The sequence below is a fragment of the Molothrus aeneus genome, chromosome 20 (assembly GCF_037042795.1).
Source record: "Molothrus aeneus isolate 106 chromosome 20, BPBGC_Maene_1.0, whole genome shotgun sequence".
In the NCBI taxonomy this organism is placed as follows: Eukaryota; Metazoa; Chordata; class Aves; order Passeriformes; family Icteridae; genus Molothrus; species Molothrus aeneus.
Genome location: NC_089665.1, coordinates 746,261 through 764,462, shown reverse-complemented (window position 1 = coordinate 764,462; position 18,202 = coordinate 746,261). Strand labels below are relative to the sequence as shown.

General features: G+C 65.4%; 1 protein-coding gene across 1 annotated transcript; it reads right to left on the bottom strand.

Moving 5' to 3' along the window:
- Nucleotides 1-2,671: 2,671 nt before the first annotated feature.
- Nucleotides 2,672-17,572, bottom strand: SEPTIN4 (septin 4). Its single transcript, XM_066563403.1, has 12 exons — nucleotides 17,480-17,572; nucleotides 12,556-12,855; nucleotides 12,237-12,330; nucleotides 12,040-12,126; nucleotides 11,148-11,271; nucleotides 10,450-10,584; nucleotides 10,255-10,372; nucleotides 9,852-9,953; nucleotides 9,381-9,477; nucleotides 9,141-9,303; nucleotides 5,790-5,889; nucleotides 2,672-5,534 (listed from the first exon to the last, which is right to left on the bottom strand). The coding sequence occupies exons 1-12, from the start codon at nucleotides 17,480-17,482 to the stop codon at nucleotides 5,475-5,477; spliced, it is 1,383 nt and encodes a 460-aa protein (XP_066419500.1). The 5' UTR covers nucleotides 17,483-17,572; the 3' UTR covers nucleotides 2,672-5,474.
- Nucleotides 17,573-18,202: the final 630 nt, after the last annotated feature.

Here is an 18,202-nt window from a genome sequence, read left to right as displayed (position 1 = left end):
GAGCAATCAGAATGACTGCTCCTGGCTCCCCTGGATCCAAGAGAGATGGGAATGGGAGCAGTCAGAATGACTGCTCCTGGCTCCCCTGGATCTGGGAGAGATGGGAATGGGAGCAATCAGAATGACTGCTCCTGGCTCCCCTGGATCCAGGAGAGATGGGAATGGGAGCAATCAGAATGACTGCTCCTGGCTCCCCTGGATCTGGGAGAGATGGGAATGGGAGCAATCGGGGTGACTGCTCCTGGCTCCCCTGGATCCAGGAGAGATGGGAATGGGAGCAATCAGAATGACTGCTCCTGGCTCCCCTGGATCTGGGAGAGATGGGAATGGGAGCAATCAGAATGACTGCTCCTGGCTCCCCTGGATCCAGGAGAGATGGGAATGGGAGCAATCGGGGTGACTGCTCCTGGCTCTGCTCCTGCCTCCCCTGGGTCCAGAAGAGACAGAGCCCAGTGCAATTGGAATTGACTGCTCCTGGCTCCCCTGGATCCAGGAGAGACAGAGCCCAATGTAATTGGAATGACTGCTCCTGACTCCCCTGGATCCAGGAGAGGTGGCACCAGGAATGGATGTGACAAGTGGAGAAGAGGTGCTAGAGAGGGGGGAAAAGAGCCAGAGGCAGTGCCTTGGTTTCTGGATTTGAAAAGATGGGGAAAGGTAGGGCTGCAGGGGCTCTTCCATAGGGGAAAATATAATTAATTATATAAGGAACAAATGAATAAGTAGGGAAGGGAGGGGGAAAAGGGAAATGGAAAGGAAGGCGAAAGGGAAACAACAGGACTGATGTCACCTGAGGTCTCATTAGGTGTCAGGCATGGGCGGTACAGCCCAGGGAAGGAGATGAGAGATTTCCTTCTCTGCCCTAAGAAACCTTTATTCCCTTCCTCTGAGCTCGGCTGGAGCTCCAGCACGGATGCTGCAACCAGTGCCAGGACTGGTGAGAAACCAAAAATAGGACATTGGGGAATTGCATGGAAGCATTTGCCATGTGGAAATATCAATCTCTGCCTTGGGAAGGCTGGGTTTGAGTGGGTTTGGGGCTTTTTATTTTTAAAGGTGTGATGAAAATCACATGGAATGGAGTGCAAGGAAGGGTGGGCACAGCTGGGGATGTCACTGGAGCATCAGTGCTGGGTTTTATCCTCTGGGAAAACAGGAACCAGATAAATCAGCCAGACTGGGACCAAAAGTAGAGGCTCTGTTGGCTGTTCTGGGGAGGAAGAGGCAGCCAGGGGATCCTTCTTGGAGCTGCAATGGTGGGATGTGGGAGGTTTGTGTATCCCAGCCTATGGGGTGAGAGCTGCTTCCAGCCAAGGAAGCACAAACATTTTCCATTCCCATGTTGATAAGAGGGTTCATGGAGGGGATGGGGGGGGGGTTTGGTCTGGTGAAGAGCAGGAATTGGCATCACAGCCACAGCAGGGCTCTGGACCCTGAGCCAAGCAAGGTGGGGCTGAAGCAGTGCTGGTGAAGGAGGGAAGGACCCCAGGGAGGTGAGGTCCCTGCTCTGACCTTCAGCAAGGGGAGAAGTGGCTGGCAGCAGAGCAAGGGGTGGGGCTGGCAGGTCCCATGAAGCAGCTTTCCTCCACAGCAGAGACCAGGGACCACCTCAGACCATTTTGGTGGCCTCCTCTGGGCCTGCTCTACCAGCTCTATGTCTGTGCTGGGATGAGCTGGAGGCAACTCCACAGGGGTCTCGGGAGAGCAGAGCAGAGGGGGAGCGTCCCCTCCCTCCCCTGCTGCCCACCACAATGGGAGGAACCCAGGACACACTTGGCTTCCTGGGCTGCCAGTGCCCATGGCCAGGTCATGTCCCGTTTGTCACCCACCAGAACCCTCAGTTCTCATCCATCCATCATCCATCCATCCATCCATCCATCCATCCATCCATCCATCCATCCATCCATCCATCCATCCATCCACCCCTCCCCAGTCTGTGTGGCCCTGGGGATGGCCCTGTCCCAGCTCCCTGACCCTGCGCTCAGCTGGGCTGGATCAGCCCAAGGGCTCTGTGGGGAGGAGACGGAGGGGATGCAGGGGCAGGGGTGGGATGTTGGGATATTGGGGTGCAGGGTGGGATAATGGGATGCAGGTGGATGATGCCCTCTGGGTGGCAGCTGGAGATGCAGCCCATCCATCCCTGTGTTGCTCTGCCCACTCCTCCTGCTCCTCCACCCCAGCAGGTCCTAGGGGACCCAAACTGGGGTGACTGGGCACAGGTACTGGTGGTATCTCCTGGCAGGGCTCCCCCACTGGTGGGGGGACACAAGGGTGCCCAGAGGCAGCACGTGGAGGGCAATTCCATCCCTGGTCAGGCTCTGCCCTCCCCACTCCCATCCCAGCCCCACAGCAGCAGCACGCTGCACCCCAAGACACATGAGAGGGAGAGACCCCTCCTTGTACCCCCTCATCCCAGAGCTGGATCCCAAGGGGTTCTCCCACCACACCCCAAGCTGGGTGTCCCTGTGAGTGCAGCACAAACCCCCCAGTGTCCACTTTGAGCCTTTTGCAAGGGAACAGGAATTGGGAACAAGAGGCCACAGGGTGGGCCCCCACCAGCCTCAGAACGTGGGATGGCCAGGGATGTAAAGTGCCCAGGGATGGGGGATGGCCAGGAATGGGGAATTCCCAGGGCCACAGGGTGCCCCCATTCGGTGGAAGCCACAAGGGGTTGCAGACAAGCCAGGTCAGCCGTATTTATTGAGAACGGTTGTGGAGGGATAAAAATATTTCCACTACTCTATAAGAATTTATAAACCTATACTCTCTGATCCATTAATAAACGCCTCTAGGACCATCATGCCAGGGGAGGGGCTTCTGTAAGAAAATAGCGAGATTAAAAAAAGGAAAGCACTAAATATTCCCTGCAGGGCCCTGCCGGGGGGGGCCCTGCCCACGGGGACCACAGGACCCCCGCTGGCACGGGGACACGGGGGGCACAGGCCGGGGCTGCCCTGGCACCCTGCAGCCCCAACCCCTGAGCCCCGGCCGGGCACAGCCCCCGCCAGCCACGCCCCGCCCGGGGACCCGCAAGGGGGCCCTGATGGGGACAGGACACATCCTCAGGGCAGCGAGCTCCACTGATCCCACTGATCCACTGCTGCCACTGATCCCACTGATCCCACTGATCCACTGCTGCCACTGATCCCACTGATCCACTGCTGCCACTGCTGCCACTGATCCCACTGATCCCACTGATCCACTGCTGCCACTGCTGCCACTGATCCACTGCTGCCACTGCTGCCACTGATCCACTGCTGCCACTGATCCCACTGATCCACTGCTGCCACTGATCCACTGCTGCCACTGATCCCACTGATCCACTGCTGCCACTGCTGCCACTGATCCACTGCTGCCACTGATCCCACTGATCCACTGCTGCCACTGATCCCACTGATCCCACTGATCCACTGCTGCCACTGATCCCACTGATCCACTGCTGCCACTGATCCCACTGATCCCACTGATCCCACTGATCCACTGCTGCCACTGCTGCCACTGCTGCCACTGATCCCACTGATCCCACTGATCCACTGCTGCCACTGATCCCACTGATCCCATTGCTCCCTCCCACTGCTCCCACTGCTCCACTGATCCCATTGCTCCACTGCTCCACTGATCCCATTGCTCCACTGCTCCACTGATCCCATTGCTCCACTGCTCCCACTGATCCCACTGATCCCACTGCTGCCACTGATCCCATTGCTCCCACTGATCCCACTGATCCACTGCTGCCACTGATCCCACTGATCCCATTGCTCCCACTGCTCCCATTGCTCTCACAGCTCCCACTGATTCCACTGTTCCACTGATCCCACTGCTCCTGCTGCTCCCACTGATCCCACTGATCCCATTGCTCCCACTGCTCCACTGATCCCACTGATCCCACTGCTCCACTGATCCCACTGCTCCACTGATCCCACTGCTCCACTGGTCCCACTGATCCCACTGCTCCACTGATCCCACTGCTCCACTGATCCCACTGATCCCATTGCTCTCACAGCTCCCACTGATCCCACTGCTCCACTGATCCACTGCTCCACTGATCCCACTGATCCCACTGATCCCACTGCTCCACTGATCCCACTGCTCCACTGATCCCACTGATCCCACTGCTCCACTGATCCCACTGCTCCCAGTCCTGCTGCATCCTCCCCATCCCCTGCAGGCTCTCCCAGACCTCGGAGGGGTTTGGATCCATCTCCCCAGGGATGCTGGAGGGGCGGCCAGGGCTCACCCTGGGGACACACAGTGGGGCTTTGCAGGAAGCAACAGAGCTGGGGACATCCTTGGGGACACAGGGACACTACACAGAGCCCTGCGGGTGGTGACATGGCTGGACACATCCCAGGGGGACACAGAGATGCAACGTAGCTCTGTGGGAAAGCAACACAGATGGGGACAGTCTGGGGAGGGGGGAACAAGCTGCAGTGCTCTGTAGGGCAGCAACACCAACTGGGACATGGTGGGGGACATGGGGACACCATGGGGGGACATCCGGACACGCAGCAGCACTTTGCTGGGAAGCAGCACAGATGGGGATATCCTTAGAGAATACACAGGGCTGCTATGCCAAGAAGCAGCAGGGACAGGGACATCCTGGGCACACAGGACACCACAGACAAGCATGTGACAGCAGGGGCTGAAATTCCAGCCAGGGCCGGCGCTGTTGCCATGGGGTGAGAGGTGCCAGGGGCACAGGACACTCATTATTGCTTTACAGGGCCAACATCACGGCGGGCTGGGGGTGCCCAGCCTCTGATTTGGGGTCCAAGGGATTTTCCCTGGGGATATTGATTCCCCAGTGCTCCTTGTGCCACAGCCCTGCTGTGGCTCAGTGTGGGCAGGGTGAGGACACAGGGCTGAACACAGTCCCCCTGCACTGGTGCTGGCATGGAGCAGAATGGTGGCTGTCCCTTGGCTGTCCCTCCATCCCCTCTGTCCCCTGTGGTCCCCAGGAGCTGCTGTCCCTTCACGCCAGCCAAGGCCAGGGGAACAGCCCTGTCCCCCTCAGCAGCTGGGGCCTTTGGAGGGGCTGGCACCAGTGCCCCCCCTTTCCTCTTCCCTTAAGCCAGGGCCAAGCTGAGCATAAAGGCTGTAAGCAGGGAGCCCAGGGTGACACGGGGACGAGGGACACGCTGTGGGGACCAGGCTGGCCAGGGCCCTCCCCAAAGCTGTGGAGAAACGGGAAACCAAAGCCTGGGGGACCAAGCTGTCCCCAGTGATTGGGGGGGAGCGGGGCAGGGGACGCCGGGTTGGGTGCCCTGTCCCTCCCTGTCCCCGGCGTCCCCTCGTTGTCCCCGGGTGTCCCCGCGGGCGCTGGGGGTTGGATAAGGCGATGCCGCAGCTTAAGGTGGTGGGTGGGTGTTGGTACCGAGTCTGGCAGCGGGGCCGGGCGGGAGGAGCGTGATGTAAACATTTCTGATGGGGCCAGGAGGAGGACGAGGAGGAGGAGGAGGAGGAGGAGGGACGGGCTAGTGCGAGTCCTTCATCTGCTTCTGGATCTTCTGGAGCATCTCCTGCATCCGCCGCAGCTGGAAGGGAGCAGAGCCGGGATCGTGGATGGTGCCCAGCCCCAGGCACGCTGCTCCCGTGCAAATGGGGCTCGGGCTGAGCATCCCAGACAAACTGGGATCGCCCAGCTAGGGAGGGGGTGGGGGGAACCCTTGGGTGCACCTCCAGACCCTGCTCGCTGGGGATGCTGCAGGAAGCGTGGCTCCTGATGGCTGTGCCATGGCCGGGCAAGAGGCAGTGGGGACGGGGCTGTGGGCGCTCAGCCCCACGCTCACCTCCTCGTCCTTCTCCCGGATGAGCTTCTCGGTCTCCACATCCGGCACCGGGGGGATCACGGGGATGGGGAAGTCTGTCCCGCTCTCCCGGGTCAGCTTGCTGTGAGCAGAGAGAGGAGGTGGGGGTGCTGCCCCAGTTCCCCAGGGACAGTCCCCCGGAGATGCCCCAACCCCTGCAGGGCCCCAGCAGCCCCTGCACAGCCCCTGGGCCCCATAGCCACCCTCAGAGTGGTGGAGGGAGGTGTGAGTGGCCCCAGGCAGCCCCCAAACCTCAGCACCCCCAATCTGCCATGCACCAACCAAGGGGGACCCAGGGACTTCCTCCACACCCTCCCATTTTGGGGAAATCCCACTGGGGTCAGGCTCTCCTGGGGCAGTATTTTCCCCGCTGCTTTAAAACATCAAAACCTCCGCATCCCCCCTCTGTGCCCTGGCCTCAGGATGGGCTCTCCAGACACTCCACTGCCCTGCTAGCCCCGGGGATGCCCCACACCCTTTTCCCGAGCCTCTGCCCCCATTCGAGCCCTTTCCTGCCGGAGAGAGCCGCGAGCATCCCCCTGAGGCCGCGCGGGAGCCGGGCCAGCCCAGCCTGGCTTCTCCCATGGCCCCGGGAGGGACCAGCCCTCCCACCCGAGCCTGGGGATGCCACCCCAGCGGTGACAACCGGGACACCAACAGCGGCTGGCAGGGTCACGCGTGCTGCCACGTGCCATCGCCACAGCCACGGCCAGCGCGGCCCCTGGGGCAAAGGGGTGATGGACACGGCTGGGACACGGCTGGGACACGGCTGGGACACGGCTGGGACACGGCTGGGACGGGCCATCCCTGATCCAGCAGGATGGGCCATCCCTGTCTGGAGCAGGACGGGCCATCCCTGATCCAGCAGGACAGGCCATCCCTGTCTGGATCAGGACGGGCCATCCCTGTCCCAGCAGGACGGGCCATCCCTGTCCCGGCAGGACGGGCCATCCCTGTCCCAGCAGGACGGGCCATCCCTGTCCCGGCAGGACGGGCCATCCCTGTCTGGATCAGGACGGGCCATCCCTGTCTGGATCAGGACGGGCCATCCCTGTCCCGGCAGGACGGGCCATCCCTGTCTGGATCAGGACGGGCCATCCCTGTCCCGGCAGGACGGGCCATCCCTGTCCCAGCAGGACGGGCCATCCCTGTCTGGATCAGGACGGGCCATCCCAGTCTGCACGGACCATCCCTGCCCGCGGGGTCCCGCTGTGCCGGGGGCTGGGCCAGCGCCAGGGCCGGGCTTTGGCCGCCTCGGGAGCCGCTTTGGAAGGCGCTGCCGCTGTCTCGGCTTTGGCCCTGGGGACGTGGGGAGCACCAGGAGTTCCTGCCAGCCCTGGCAGCGACACAAAGCTGGAGCCGGGCCCCAGCAATCGGGTGAGCAGCAAAGGCTCTCAGCACCCCAAAATGGCGTCCCTGGGAGGGCAGCACGACAGGGACATCCGTCCCTTGGGCAGCCTTGGGGGCTCAGTGCCACCTAACAGTGACACATCCCCAAACCTGGGTGAGCTCAGGTGACACCACCAGCACACAGCGTCCTTTGGCACCCCAAGGGCAGCTTGTGTGGGACACCAGTGGGTGGCCACAGGGCCATAGAGGGTGGCCACAGGGCCGGCTTGCCCCGAGGGCAGCTGCCTGGGCCTTGCTCAGGCACAGAAGGACCAAGACAGCGTTGGGTACCAACAAGCACTTTTATAGAGGGGCCAGCGGGTGGCAGAGCGAGCAGGGCGAGGCCCGGGGCGGCCAGGCCGGTTCCGGCTCAGTCGGCAGAGCAGTCCCCGCAGCACAGCCTCAGCACGGAGGGATGGCTCCTGCCCCGGGGCACACAGGGAGAGACACTTAGAGGTGCTGAGAGAGGTGCCCACAGCCACTGCCAGCCCTCACAGCACGGCTCAAGTCCCCGGGGACCCACAGAGCCTCCACTCGCTCCCACACTGCTCTGACCCCTGGCCGGAGGGTCCCACTGGGGACCCTGCTGGTGGGGGCTCCCTCAGCACCTCGGGCTGGCTAAAGTCGGATGTGGGTGCTGTGAATTCTGCTGATCGGCGAGCAGAGCCCCAGCACTGGCTTGTGTTGGACTCCTGCTCTGGTGCTGGAGCCTGCGAGGATGCAGAGGCCCCCTCCCTGTTGGAGCCAGACATCCCCTCACAGTGAGCCCCAGGGGGATGCAGGATCCCCCTCAGTTCTGGACGGGCCATCCCTGCCCCAGCAGGATGGGGGAGACACACCCAGCCCAGAGGGGACACATGGTCCCCCTTGCTGCCAGAGCACACCCCTGACCCCAGCCCCAGCCCTGGGGGCACGTGGTGTCCCCCTCACTGCTGGAACATGCCCCTCTAACCAGCCCCAGCTCTGGGGAGATGCAGGGTCCCCCTTGCTACCAGAGCATCCCCACAGCCACCCCGGGGTCACAGGGTGCCCCTCACTGCTGGAATATCCCAGCTAAGACAGACCCAGCCTCGGGGTCTGCAGGGCCGCTCAGTGCCAGAGCATCCCCAGACACTCCCAGCCCAAGGGCACAGGGGGGCCCTTCACCACACAAGGGCTGCCCAGCACAGCACAGCACAGCACTGCACTGGGGCTGCCCGGCACAGCACAGCACAGCACTGCACTGGGGCTGCCCAGCACAGCACAGCACTGCACTGGGGCTGCCCAGCACAGCACAGCACTGCACTGGGGCTGCCCGGCACAGCACAGCACAGCACTGCACTGGGGCTACCCAGCGCAGCACAGCACAGCACTGCACTGGGGCTGCCCGGCACAGCACAGCACAGCACTGCACTGGGGCTGCCCGGCACAGCACAGCACAGCACTGCACTGGGGCTACCCAGCGCAGCACAGCACAGCACTGCACTGGGGCTGCCCGGCACAGCACAGCACAGCACTGCACTGGGGCTGCCCGGCACAGCACAGCACAGCACTGCACTGGGGCTGCCCGGCACAGCACAGCACAGCACTGCACTGGGGCTGCCCGGCACAGCACAGCACAGCACTGCACTGGGGCTACCCAGCGCAGCACAGCACAGCACTGCACTGGGGCTGCCCGGCACAGCACAGCACAGCACTGCACTGGGGCTGCCCGGCACAGCACAGCACAGCACAGCACTGGGGCTACCCAGCACAGCACAGCACAGCACTGCACCGGGGCTGCCCGGAACAGCCCCACTCACAGCCCTGACCTGTCGACACCGCCACTCGCAGTGGGTGGGGTCACCCCAAAGAAAGGAGTCCCCCGGCCCGGCCCAGCCCAGCCCCAGCCCGGCCCAGCCCAACCCCAGCCCGGCCCCAGCCCCAGCCCGGCCCCAGCCCAGCCCGGCCCAGCCCGGCCCGTACTTGCGGTTGCGCTCCTTGACCACCATGCGGGTCATGCTCTGGATGCACTGTGTGCGGTAGTTCTCGTAGTGCGTCTCCCGTGTCACGTCCTTCAGGTCCTGCATGTGCGTCCTCACCAGCATCGTGCGCAGCTTCACGAAGTCGCAGTGGGACGGGTTCTCCACTGCGGGGGACGTGGGGTCAGGGGCCACAGCCTGTCCCAGCCGTGTCCCTGTCCCCACAGGGGCAGCCCCACATTACCTTCCACAATGCCCCAGGGGTAGAGGCGCCCGCGGACGCGCCGGCCCTTGGCCTCCACCACCGTGTTGCTGCCGATGACGGCGAAGGGGATGCTCTCCTGCAAGGGCGGGGGGGATCAGCAGGGCCCTGCCATGACCCCCACCTGCCAGGACCCACATCCCTCCACGTGCCCTCCTCGGCTGTGTCCAGCACCCATTTGCCAGGATATTGCGAAGGCCTGGCTGTGGAGAGCCCCAGTGAGACAGCAGAGGTCGTGGCATGGGTTTCCCCACCCAAACCCCATCCCACCAAGCTGCAGGTGTCTCCCATGGGATCCTGGTGACATGTCTGGGTACTGAGATATGTGCCAGCCCCTCCATGCTGGAGAGCTTACATGGCCCCAAAGAGTCCTGCAGGTACCCCAGGGTGACGTGTCCTCCTGGCCACAGGGCTCTGCCCCTCCAGTGATGGAGCTGGAGGACCCAGACCCACCTTCAGTGCCTGGTCCTGCAGCTTGAACTCCTCATCCTCGTCCGAGTCACACTCAGGGAATTGGTAGATGCGGATGCCATAGTGGTCGATCTCCTCCCGGATCTGGAGGCAAATGGCTCCCTGAGGGCAGGGCTCCGGCCTCGGGAAGGGCGTGGGAGACACCACACAGGGCCAATGGCCCCCAAAGCCTGGTCCCACCAGACCAGATGTCATGGACACCCCCAGTTCTTCCAACCCCCAGCTGAGCCCTGGGCAGATGTGTCCTTGGTGGCCATGGGGACAACATGGTCCTCTACAGTGCTGCAAGCCTGGAAAATGCTCTAGGGCAAATTCCAGGCAGGAGATGGATGGAGACCCCAGGGCACCCCCATGCCTGGGGACCTGCTGGGACAGCTCCCCTCACCTTGTTCTTCATACGCTCCACCTCAGCAGGGGTCAGCGTGTCAGCCTTGGCCAGCACGGGCACGATATTCACACGCTGGTGCAGAGCTCTCATGAACTCCACGTCCAGGGGCCGGAGCCTGCAGGGGGAGCCTGGTGAGCCCCGTCCCAGCGAGCCCCTCCCCACCCCCCGGCAGTGCGGCGGGGCTGCCCCTACCCATGGCCGAAGGGTGAGATGAAGTAGATGCAGCAGTGCACTCGGTTGTCCTGGATGTTTTTCCGGTTGAGGCCACTTTCGTCACGGAAATACTGCTCGAACTGCTGGTCGATGTAGTCGGCCACTGGCTTCCAGCTGCAGGGACATCGAGGTGACACCGAGTACTCTGTGAGACCCCCCCTGCCCTCTGTGGACCCCAACCTCAATACCTCCATGGCTCAGCACCTAAGCCCAGTGAACCATGGGCATCCCACCCACCACAGGGTGTCTGCCCTCGGGAGACCCCCATCCCCATGGCACTCACTATCCCACCCACCCTGGGGACAGTCCCCACGCCGTGGCACTCACTGTCCCACCCACCCTGGAGACAGTCCCCACGCCGTGGCACTCACTGTCCCACCCACCCTGGGGACAGTCCCCACGCCGTGGCACTCACTGTCCCACCCACCCTGGGGACAGTCCCCACCCGTGGCACTCACTATCCCACCCACCCTGGGGACAGTCCCTACCCCGTGGCACTCACTGTCCCACCCACCCTGGAGACAGTCCCCACGCCGTGGCACTCACTGTCCCACCCACCCTGGGGACAGTCCCCACGCCGTGGCACTCACTATCCCACCCGCCCTGGGGACAGTCCCCACGCTGTGGCACTCACTATCCCACCCGCCCTGGGGACAGTCCCCATCTGTGGCACTCACCACTCGGTGTTGTTGACGGCGTCCCCGAAGCCTGGCGTGTCCACGATGGTCAGGCGCAGCTTGACCCCCTTCTCCTCGATGTCCACCACGTGCTTGGTGATCTCCACTGTCTGCGTGATGCGCTCTGTGGGGAGGGACACATCACCAGGGGGGACACCATGGGGACATGCTGCAACCCCAAGCGCCAGGGGTTACCTGGGGGCTGGGTGACCTGGCTGGATCAGCTCTGACACACGCCATGCTCCAGCAAGGAGAGGATGCTCCATGCTGTGGTCCCCACATCCCCACGGATGGTGGGCAGCCATCCCTTGGTGGCTGTGCCACTGCCACCCCAGGAGCCCAGCTCAGGCAGCACAGGGCTCTGCTGGGGCTGGGCCTTGCTCAGGAGCATTTCAGGTGACCCCACAGCTCCAGAGTGCATGTGCCCCTTCACCCCAGGACCCTCCATGTCCCCGCATCCCCAAGGATGCTCCTGCTGCATTGTGTGTTTTGGCTTTCACTCCAAGCAACGGAAACAAATCAAACAAACCCCTCCTGGGGATTTGGGCAACTTTGGGCCATTTTATTTCAAAAACTGGCTGCAGCTGAACTGGCACTGTGCTCCAGGCCCTGACTGTCCCCAGCCTCCCAGAAATGCTGCAGCTCCAGCCAATCCCCAACAAGCCAGGGCTTGTTTTCCCCGTGGAAATAAAGTCCCCGTGGGGGGTCCCCATCCTGTGCAGGGGGTTTCTCACTGCCTCAGAGCGGTCCCCAGTGCCAGTGGGCAGCTGGCAACACAGCACATGTCATTTCAGGGGCAGGGAGAGGGGCTGCAGCCCGCAGGAGCATCCCTGGGCTCTGCCACTGCCCAGGTCACCCAGGGCACCCCTGCGGGCCGTGACTGTCCCCTGACCTTCGGCATTGAGCAGCTTGCGGTCCCTGTACATGTCCGTCAGGAAGAGGCTGTTGACCAGGGTGGACTTGCCCAGCCCGGATTCCCCTGAGAAAGAAGGACAAAGATGAGGGGGCAGCCAGGATCCCCCCTCCCCAGTGCAGGGTGTTTGGGATGCAGAGTGGGGTCAGCACCCCAGGCTGGCTGGACCCCCGTACCTGCCACCATGAGGGTGAAGTCAAAGCCCTTCTTCACCGACTTGCGATGCACCTGGTTGGGCAGCGTGGCAAAGCCCACGTACTCCTTGTCATCCTGCAGAGGGCAGAGGGGACGTGGGACAGGGACACCACCAGCACACCTCCTACCCTGGGAAGCCCCCCCTTCCCCTGGCCCACAAAGGGATTCCTGGGTTGGAGTTCCAGGGGATGAGGCCATGCCTGCCCAAAGCCTTTGTGTTCACAAGATGGGGACATCCTCCGTTCCGCAGCTCCTCGCCCCAGGTGTGTGTCCCTCCCTCCCCAGGGACACATCCTGCACCTCGGAGGAGTCGTAGGGGTCCAGCTGTCCCCAGGGGCTGCGCGGGCGGTTGGGGCTGGGGGGCGGGGGGGCGGCGATGTGCTGCTGGAAATCCGCGGGCCGGGAGCGGGAGAAAATCCTGGCGTCCCTCTCGTCACTGCCTTCGTCTGGGGGGACCCTGGCCCCGCTGCCCAGGGGGTGGCCGGGCTCCCGCCGGCTCTCCGGGGCCTCCACCTTCCTGGAGCTGTCAGCTGCTGGGCAATCCCGCAGGAACTGGGTCAGCTCAGCCTCGTCCGAGTCCTCCTTCAGAAAACGTTTTATCTGGGGACCAAGGGAGGAGGTGAGTGGCGGTGGCAGTGCCAGCCCGACGTGGCACCACCCAGCTCAGCCTCACAAGCCCCCAAACCGCAGCAGCCAGACACATGCAGCCTAAAGGTGGCAGGGTTGGGAGGAGAGACGGGACACGGCCACCCTAGGGGACCGGCCACCACCCTGGGGACAGCCACGGGTACAGCCATGGGGATGGCAGTGGGGACAGCCGTGGTCCCGTGCACCTCGGGCGCTTACGACTTGTGGCGTGGGGACGGCAGCCAGCTCCTGGCACTCCGGGGGACAGGGGTGGGCACCTTCCCCCTGGGCACCCCGCCGCTCCTCGGGGTCTTCTGGGGCAGCCAGGACCCCCCCGCGTCCCAAGGCCTGCCAGGACGACGGGGAGGGGGCCGGGAGGAGGCAGAGACACCAAGAAGAGATGAAGAGCGATTGAGGGGTGGCCTGAGCCGGGCTGCAGCCGGGGGGAGGCAGAGAGCGAGCAGGGGTCCCCTGGTGCCCACGGCCCCCGCCCGCTGCCCGTTCACGGGGTGTCAGCACAGGAGCCCCCGTCCCCGCAGTCCCGGGAGAAAGGCAGGGCAGGGGACACGGAGACATGACCAGGACCCCGACACCTCCTTGCCCTGGCTGTTCCCGTGGAGCGGAGCGCGGGCAGCGGGCGGGGGGGGACAGGCACAGCTGCCCCCGAGCTGCTGCCCGTGGGCTGGCGGGGCTGGGATGAGGGACGGGAACGCCGGGATCGGGATGGCTCCACATCCTGTTTACAAGGCTGGCGGGAGGAGACGCGTTCCCGAGGGCACGTCCGGCAGCGGCTCCCGTGGGACCAAGCCCCGCTGCCAGCAGGCACCAATGTCCCCAAGGTCCCAAGGCAACTGCCAGGCGACCCCAGCCCCAAACGAGAGGCACGCAGGGGCCGGGGGAGCCCGTGACCCTGTGGGCTCCCAGCTGGGCAATGTCCCCCCAGAGCGGGGCCTCGAGGAGAGGTCCCTCCATGGGGACACGTGTCCTGCCCTGCGCCTTGTCCCCGCTCGCTGGCGGTGCCGGCGGCAAGGCGAGATGCGGGAATCAGCGGGCTGGAAACAAGGTCACGGCGCTGCCCGGGCCGAGCGCTCGCACGCCTGGCCCCTCTCCCGCTGCCCCCGCGGCCACAGCACGGGGAGCACGGGGCCAGGCTGGGGGACAGCAGGTGGCCCCATGGCGGGGGCTGCGGGACCCCCGTGCTCCCCTCTGCCCCAGCGGGTCCCGAGGGCTCGGCGGGTCTGTGTGACCGCAGCATCCTCTTCCTTCCTGCCCTTGGCCTGGGGGGCCTCAGTGCCAGCCCCCAGCGCGGCCCAGCCGGGGACGCTCGGGGATGGGAGGTGATGCAGCCACCAGCGGCGAGCGCTTCCAGCCCTGCTGCCGCTCCATCCCTCGGGGCTCCAGCCCTTTGGGGCTCGCCCTCGTCTCCCACCCCCGGCGAAGCCGATGACTTCGGCAGTGCCGCGGCACCGAGGTTCGCGCCCCATCCTTGGGGGTCCTGCAGCAAGTGCGGCCCCCGGCAGGGCTGTCCCGGGGACGGAGGATCAGCTGTGGCACCTTCCCGCAGAGCCGGGGTAGTCCGTGCCCCCACCCCCTGTACCCCCTCTCTCGGCCCGCCGGGGACGGGCGCTGCCCCCGTACCTCTTGCCCAGGCTGCAGCTCGGGGCAGGTGGCCATGGCTCAGCCGGCGTCGCCCTTGGCCAGCAGAAGATGCCGAGTGGCACCGGCTGCGCCGAGGGCTGGGGAGCAGCATTAGCATAACTCCACCCTGGGCAGGCTCCGCACCCAGGAGCCAGGCACGGCCCCTGCGAGGGGCACGGCAGGGGAGAGGGACCCGGGCAGAGCCAAACCCAGCTCCTGCCCGGCTGGGGAGGTTTCAAGGACCAGCCGTCATTGGCCAAGGGAGATCCTGGGGGGGCTGCAGGAGCACCGCCAGCACCGCCAGCACCCCTGGGCTGAACACACAGATTGCCCACAGCCCAGGAGGACACTGGAAACACCTCTGTCCCAAGACAAAAATCCGCTCTATCCTGGGACAAAACTCCCTTCATCCCGGGATAAAAATCCTCTCCATCCAAGTGCACACCACGTCCACTCCCACTGCCCCCTGGAGCGTTCCCCAGCAGGGCTCCACAGCCTCTTTGAGGTCAGAAACCCAGTTTTCCCACACTCTTGCACCTGACACTTAAAGCTTCCCCACATGGCTTTAAGCTCTTGCTCGAGCTGGGCCTGGCTGGGAAGGACCCAGCCCCGGCCTGGGAGAAGCAGGGACGCTGCCCACCACAGGGATCTCAGGCAGAAGTTCCAGCATTCCTGCCTCGGCTTTCCCGGCTCATCCCTGGGAGGCAAAGGGTTAACAGTGCCCCAGGAGGAGCCGTGGGTGGCAGCCAGGGCTCCCCAGCTGTCACTTCGGGGTCACCAGGGATGGTGATTCACCTTGATGCGTGTCGAGATGCATCAGAGCAGCTCAGGCGCGATCCAGGGTCGCTCGGCCACTTTCCCAGCGTCCCAGCCCGCGCTCCCGGCAGGAGCAGGGATTTACGGCAGCCCGGGGCTGTGCCGGTGCCCCCGTAAGCAGATTACACACGCGGCTGAGTGCAAGCCGGCCTCACACCCGGGCTGTCAGCGGCCCCGCAGCCGCAGGAGCAGCCCCGTCCCCGCCTGTCACTCTGCATCGCACCGTCCCCGCGCCGTGACAGCCCGAGGGATGCGGCGCGGGGGGACACGGGGGCAGCGGGCAAAGCCTGACCTAGGAAAGCCACCGGCTGCCCCTGATCATCGTTCCATGGGTACCACATTCCCACGGGAGGTGTTTTCCGGGCCAAAGGAAGGGAACATCCCGGCGAGATGCTGTCCCTACCGCCAGGATGACAGAGGCGTCCCCAAGCCCTCTAAAGGTGACACCCAGAATGCCACCCGCGGCACGGCCACTGTGTCACTGCGGCTGAGTATCCCAGGCACAAACGCTGTCCCAAAGGCACGAACACCGCGCAGAAGCCCCCAACGAAAGGCCAGCGCTGCCAGGGAGACAGGACCGGGGCTGTGCCTGGCCGCGCCTCTGGGTGCACGGGATGCTCCCCCTGCAGAGCCAGGGTACCCCCAGCTCTGCCATCCCACCCCTCAGCAGCATTCCAGATGGGAAACTGAGTCTCCCGGCAGCTCCAAGAGGAGCAGGGTGCCGGGCACCCCGAGGATGGGGGGCAGACTGTGGTGTGGGTCCCTGGTCTGGGCAGGAGGTCAGCACCAGGTGGGTGAGCACAGGGGATGAGAGCCACAGCCCTTGGTGCAGCAGCTCCAGTCCCTCTCCCGCAGGAATCTTACAGTTTGAAGGGCCTGTGAGCACCTGAGTGGGGACCCCAGGATGGGACCATGGCTCCCTGTGAGCCAGGACATGACAGTGAGGCCTGTCCAGGCTGGAAACCCGGTGACATCTCAGCACGTGGGGCTGGGCACTCAGGGATCTGACCCGCTCAGAGCCAGCAGTAGAGACCGGGGGGGGGGACGACACCAATGCTCATGCTGCTCCTCCGGGCCAACTGGGAACTGCTTTGGGGACAGAGGGATGTGGCACTGGTGGCAGGGCACCGGCTCTGCCTCTGTGGGTCCTTCTGGAGCACCTCCAGCCCCAGCTCACCCCACGTGCACGGGCGAGGGAGCCCAGCTGGCCCCGGTCCCCAGCTGTGACTTTGTCCCCCCACGATGTTTCCGAGGCTGATGTGTGCATCCCACAGCCACAGTCTGGAGCCTGTCGGGAAGGCGCTCCGTTGCGACACACTCCGCCAGCCGCCCTCCTCTCTGCTTTCGCTGCATCCAGCTCCGGAGGAATGTGCCGGGCTGGTTCCCACGGCGCTGCCGGGGCAGCGCGGCCGCGGCGCTCCCCACCAGGGCCACTTGTCCCGGCGGCCACGAGCCGGTGCCACGCGAGCCACGGCCGCAGCCCTCGGTCCTCACCCCCACCCTGGACACGGCCCGAGGTCCCCGCGGAGACGTGGCCCGGCCGGGCGGCTCCTGGGGACCTGCCATGACCGCGGAGGAGTGAGGCAGAGCGGGAGACGCAGAACAAGCTCCCGCGGGCTGGGAATGCCAGCGGCGGCTCCGGACCCTGCCGGTGAGTACAGAGCCGGCTCCGTGCGTGTGACGGTCCCGGCCGAGGGCCCGGCCGGGCTGGCAGTGCCACCAGCGCCCCAGCCCGGGGACCTGCCAAGAGCTGAGAACCGATGCTCGGCACGGAGCCGCACCAGAGCGGCTCCCGCTGCCCACGCACGGACACCCGTGGGAGGAGCGCGGGACGGGGGACACGCAGGTGACGCTCCCGAGCGCTGCCCTCCCGGATGCCCCGGTGAGGGCCCGTGGTCCCCTCGCCTCCCCCGGGGCTGCGCCCTCCGGGGCCGGGCAGGTGCTGCCCCGCCGCCCGTGTCCCCCCCGCGCTCCGCTGCGGCACCGGCGGCCCCGGTCCGCTCCGCCCCCGCGCACCGTCACCTTCACGGAGGGCAGCGGGCTGCGGGAGCGGGCCCGGGCTGCGGGAGCGGGCCCGTGCCACGGTGCGGGGCGGCGCGGGACAGCCCGGGCCGGGCCGGTCCCACGTCCGCCCCGGCCTTACCATGGCTGCGGCGCCGGGCGCCGTCCGGGAGCGGCGGCTGCCGATGGGCACGGCCGGGCCCCGCCGCGGATTAGCAGAAATAGCAGCGGCGGGGGCGGGGGCGGCCCCGGGGCGGGGCGGGCGGGGGGGCGGGCGGGGCGGCCGCTCGGCATCACCGGCAGCGGCACCGGGCACCGGCAGCGGCACCGGCAACAGCAACAGCGCCCGGCACCGCGCACTGCACACGGGTACAGGCAGCGGCACCAGCGCTCGGCGCCGGCACCGGAACCGAGCGATGTACACCGGGCACCGGGCACCGCACACGGGGCACTGGCACCACGCACTGGGTACCAGCACCGGGCACTGGGCATCAGCATCCAGCCTTGGCATTCGGCTCTGGCATCAATACCTGGCACTCGCGCCGGGCACTCACTTTGGCACCAGGGCCGGGCACCGGGCACCAGCTCTGGCAGCGCTCACCGGGCACCAGGAGCTGCACAGGGCACGGGGTGGTGGCACAGGGCAGCAGCACCGAGCACAGGGCTCCAGCACCAGGAACAAGACACTGCAGCAGGGACAGGGCACCAGTACCAGGGACAGGGCACAGCACCAGGTGCAGGGCACAGCACTGGGTGCTGGGCATTGGCAGGGCCCGGTGCAGGCAGTGGGTACAAGGCCCCAGCCCCAGTTAGTGGTGCAGTGAGAGGGAATGGCCCCCGTGACAGTGAGTGATCCCCTGGCAGT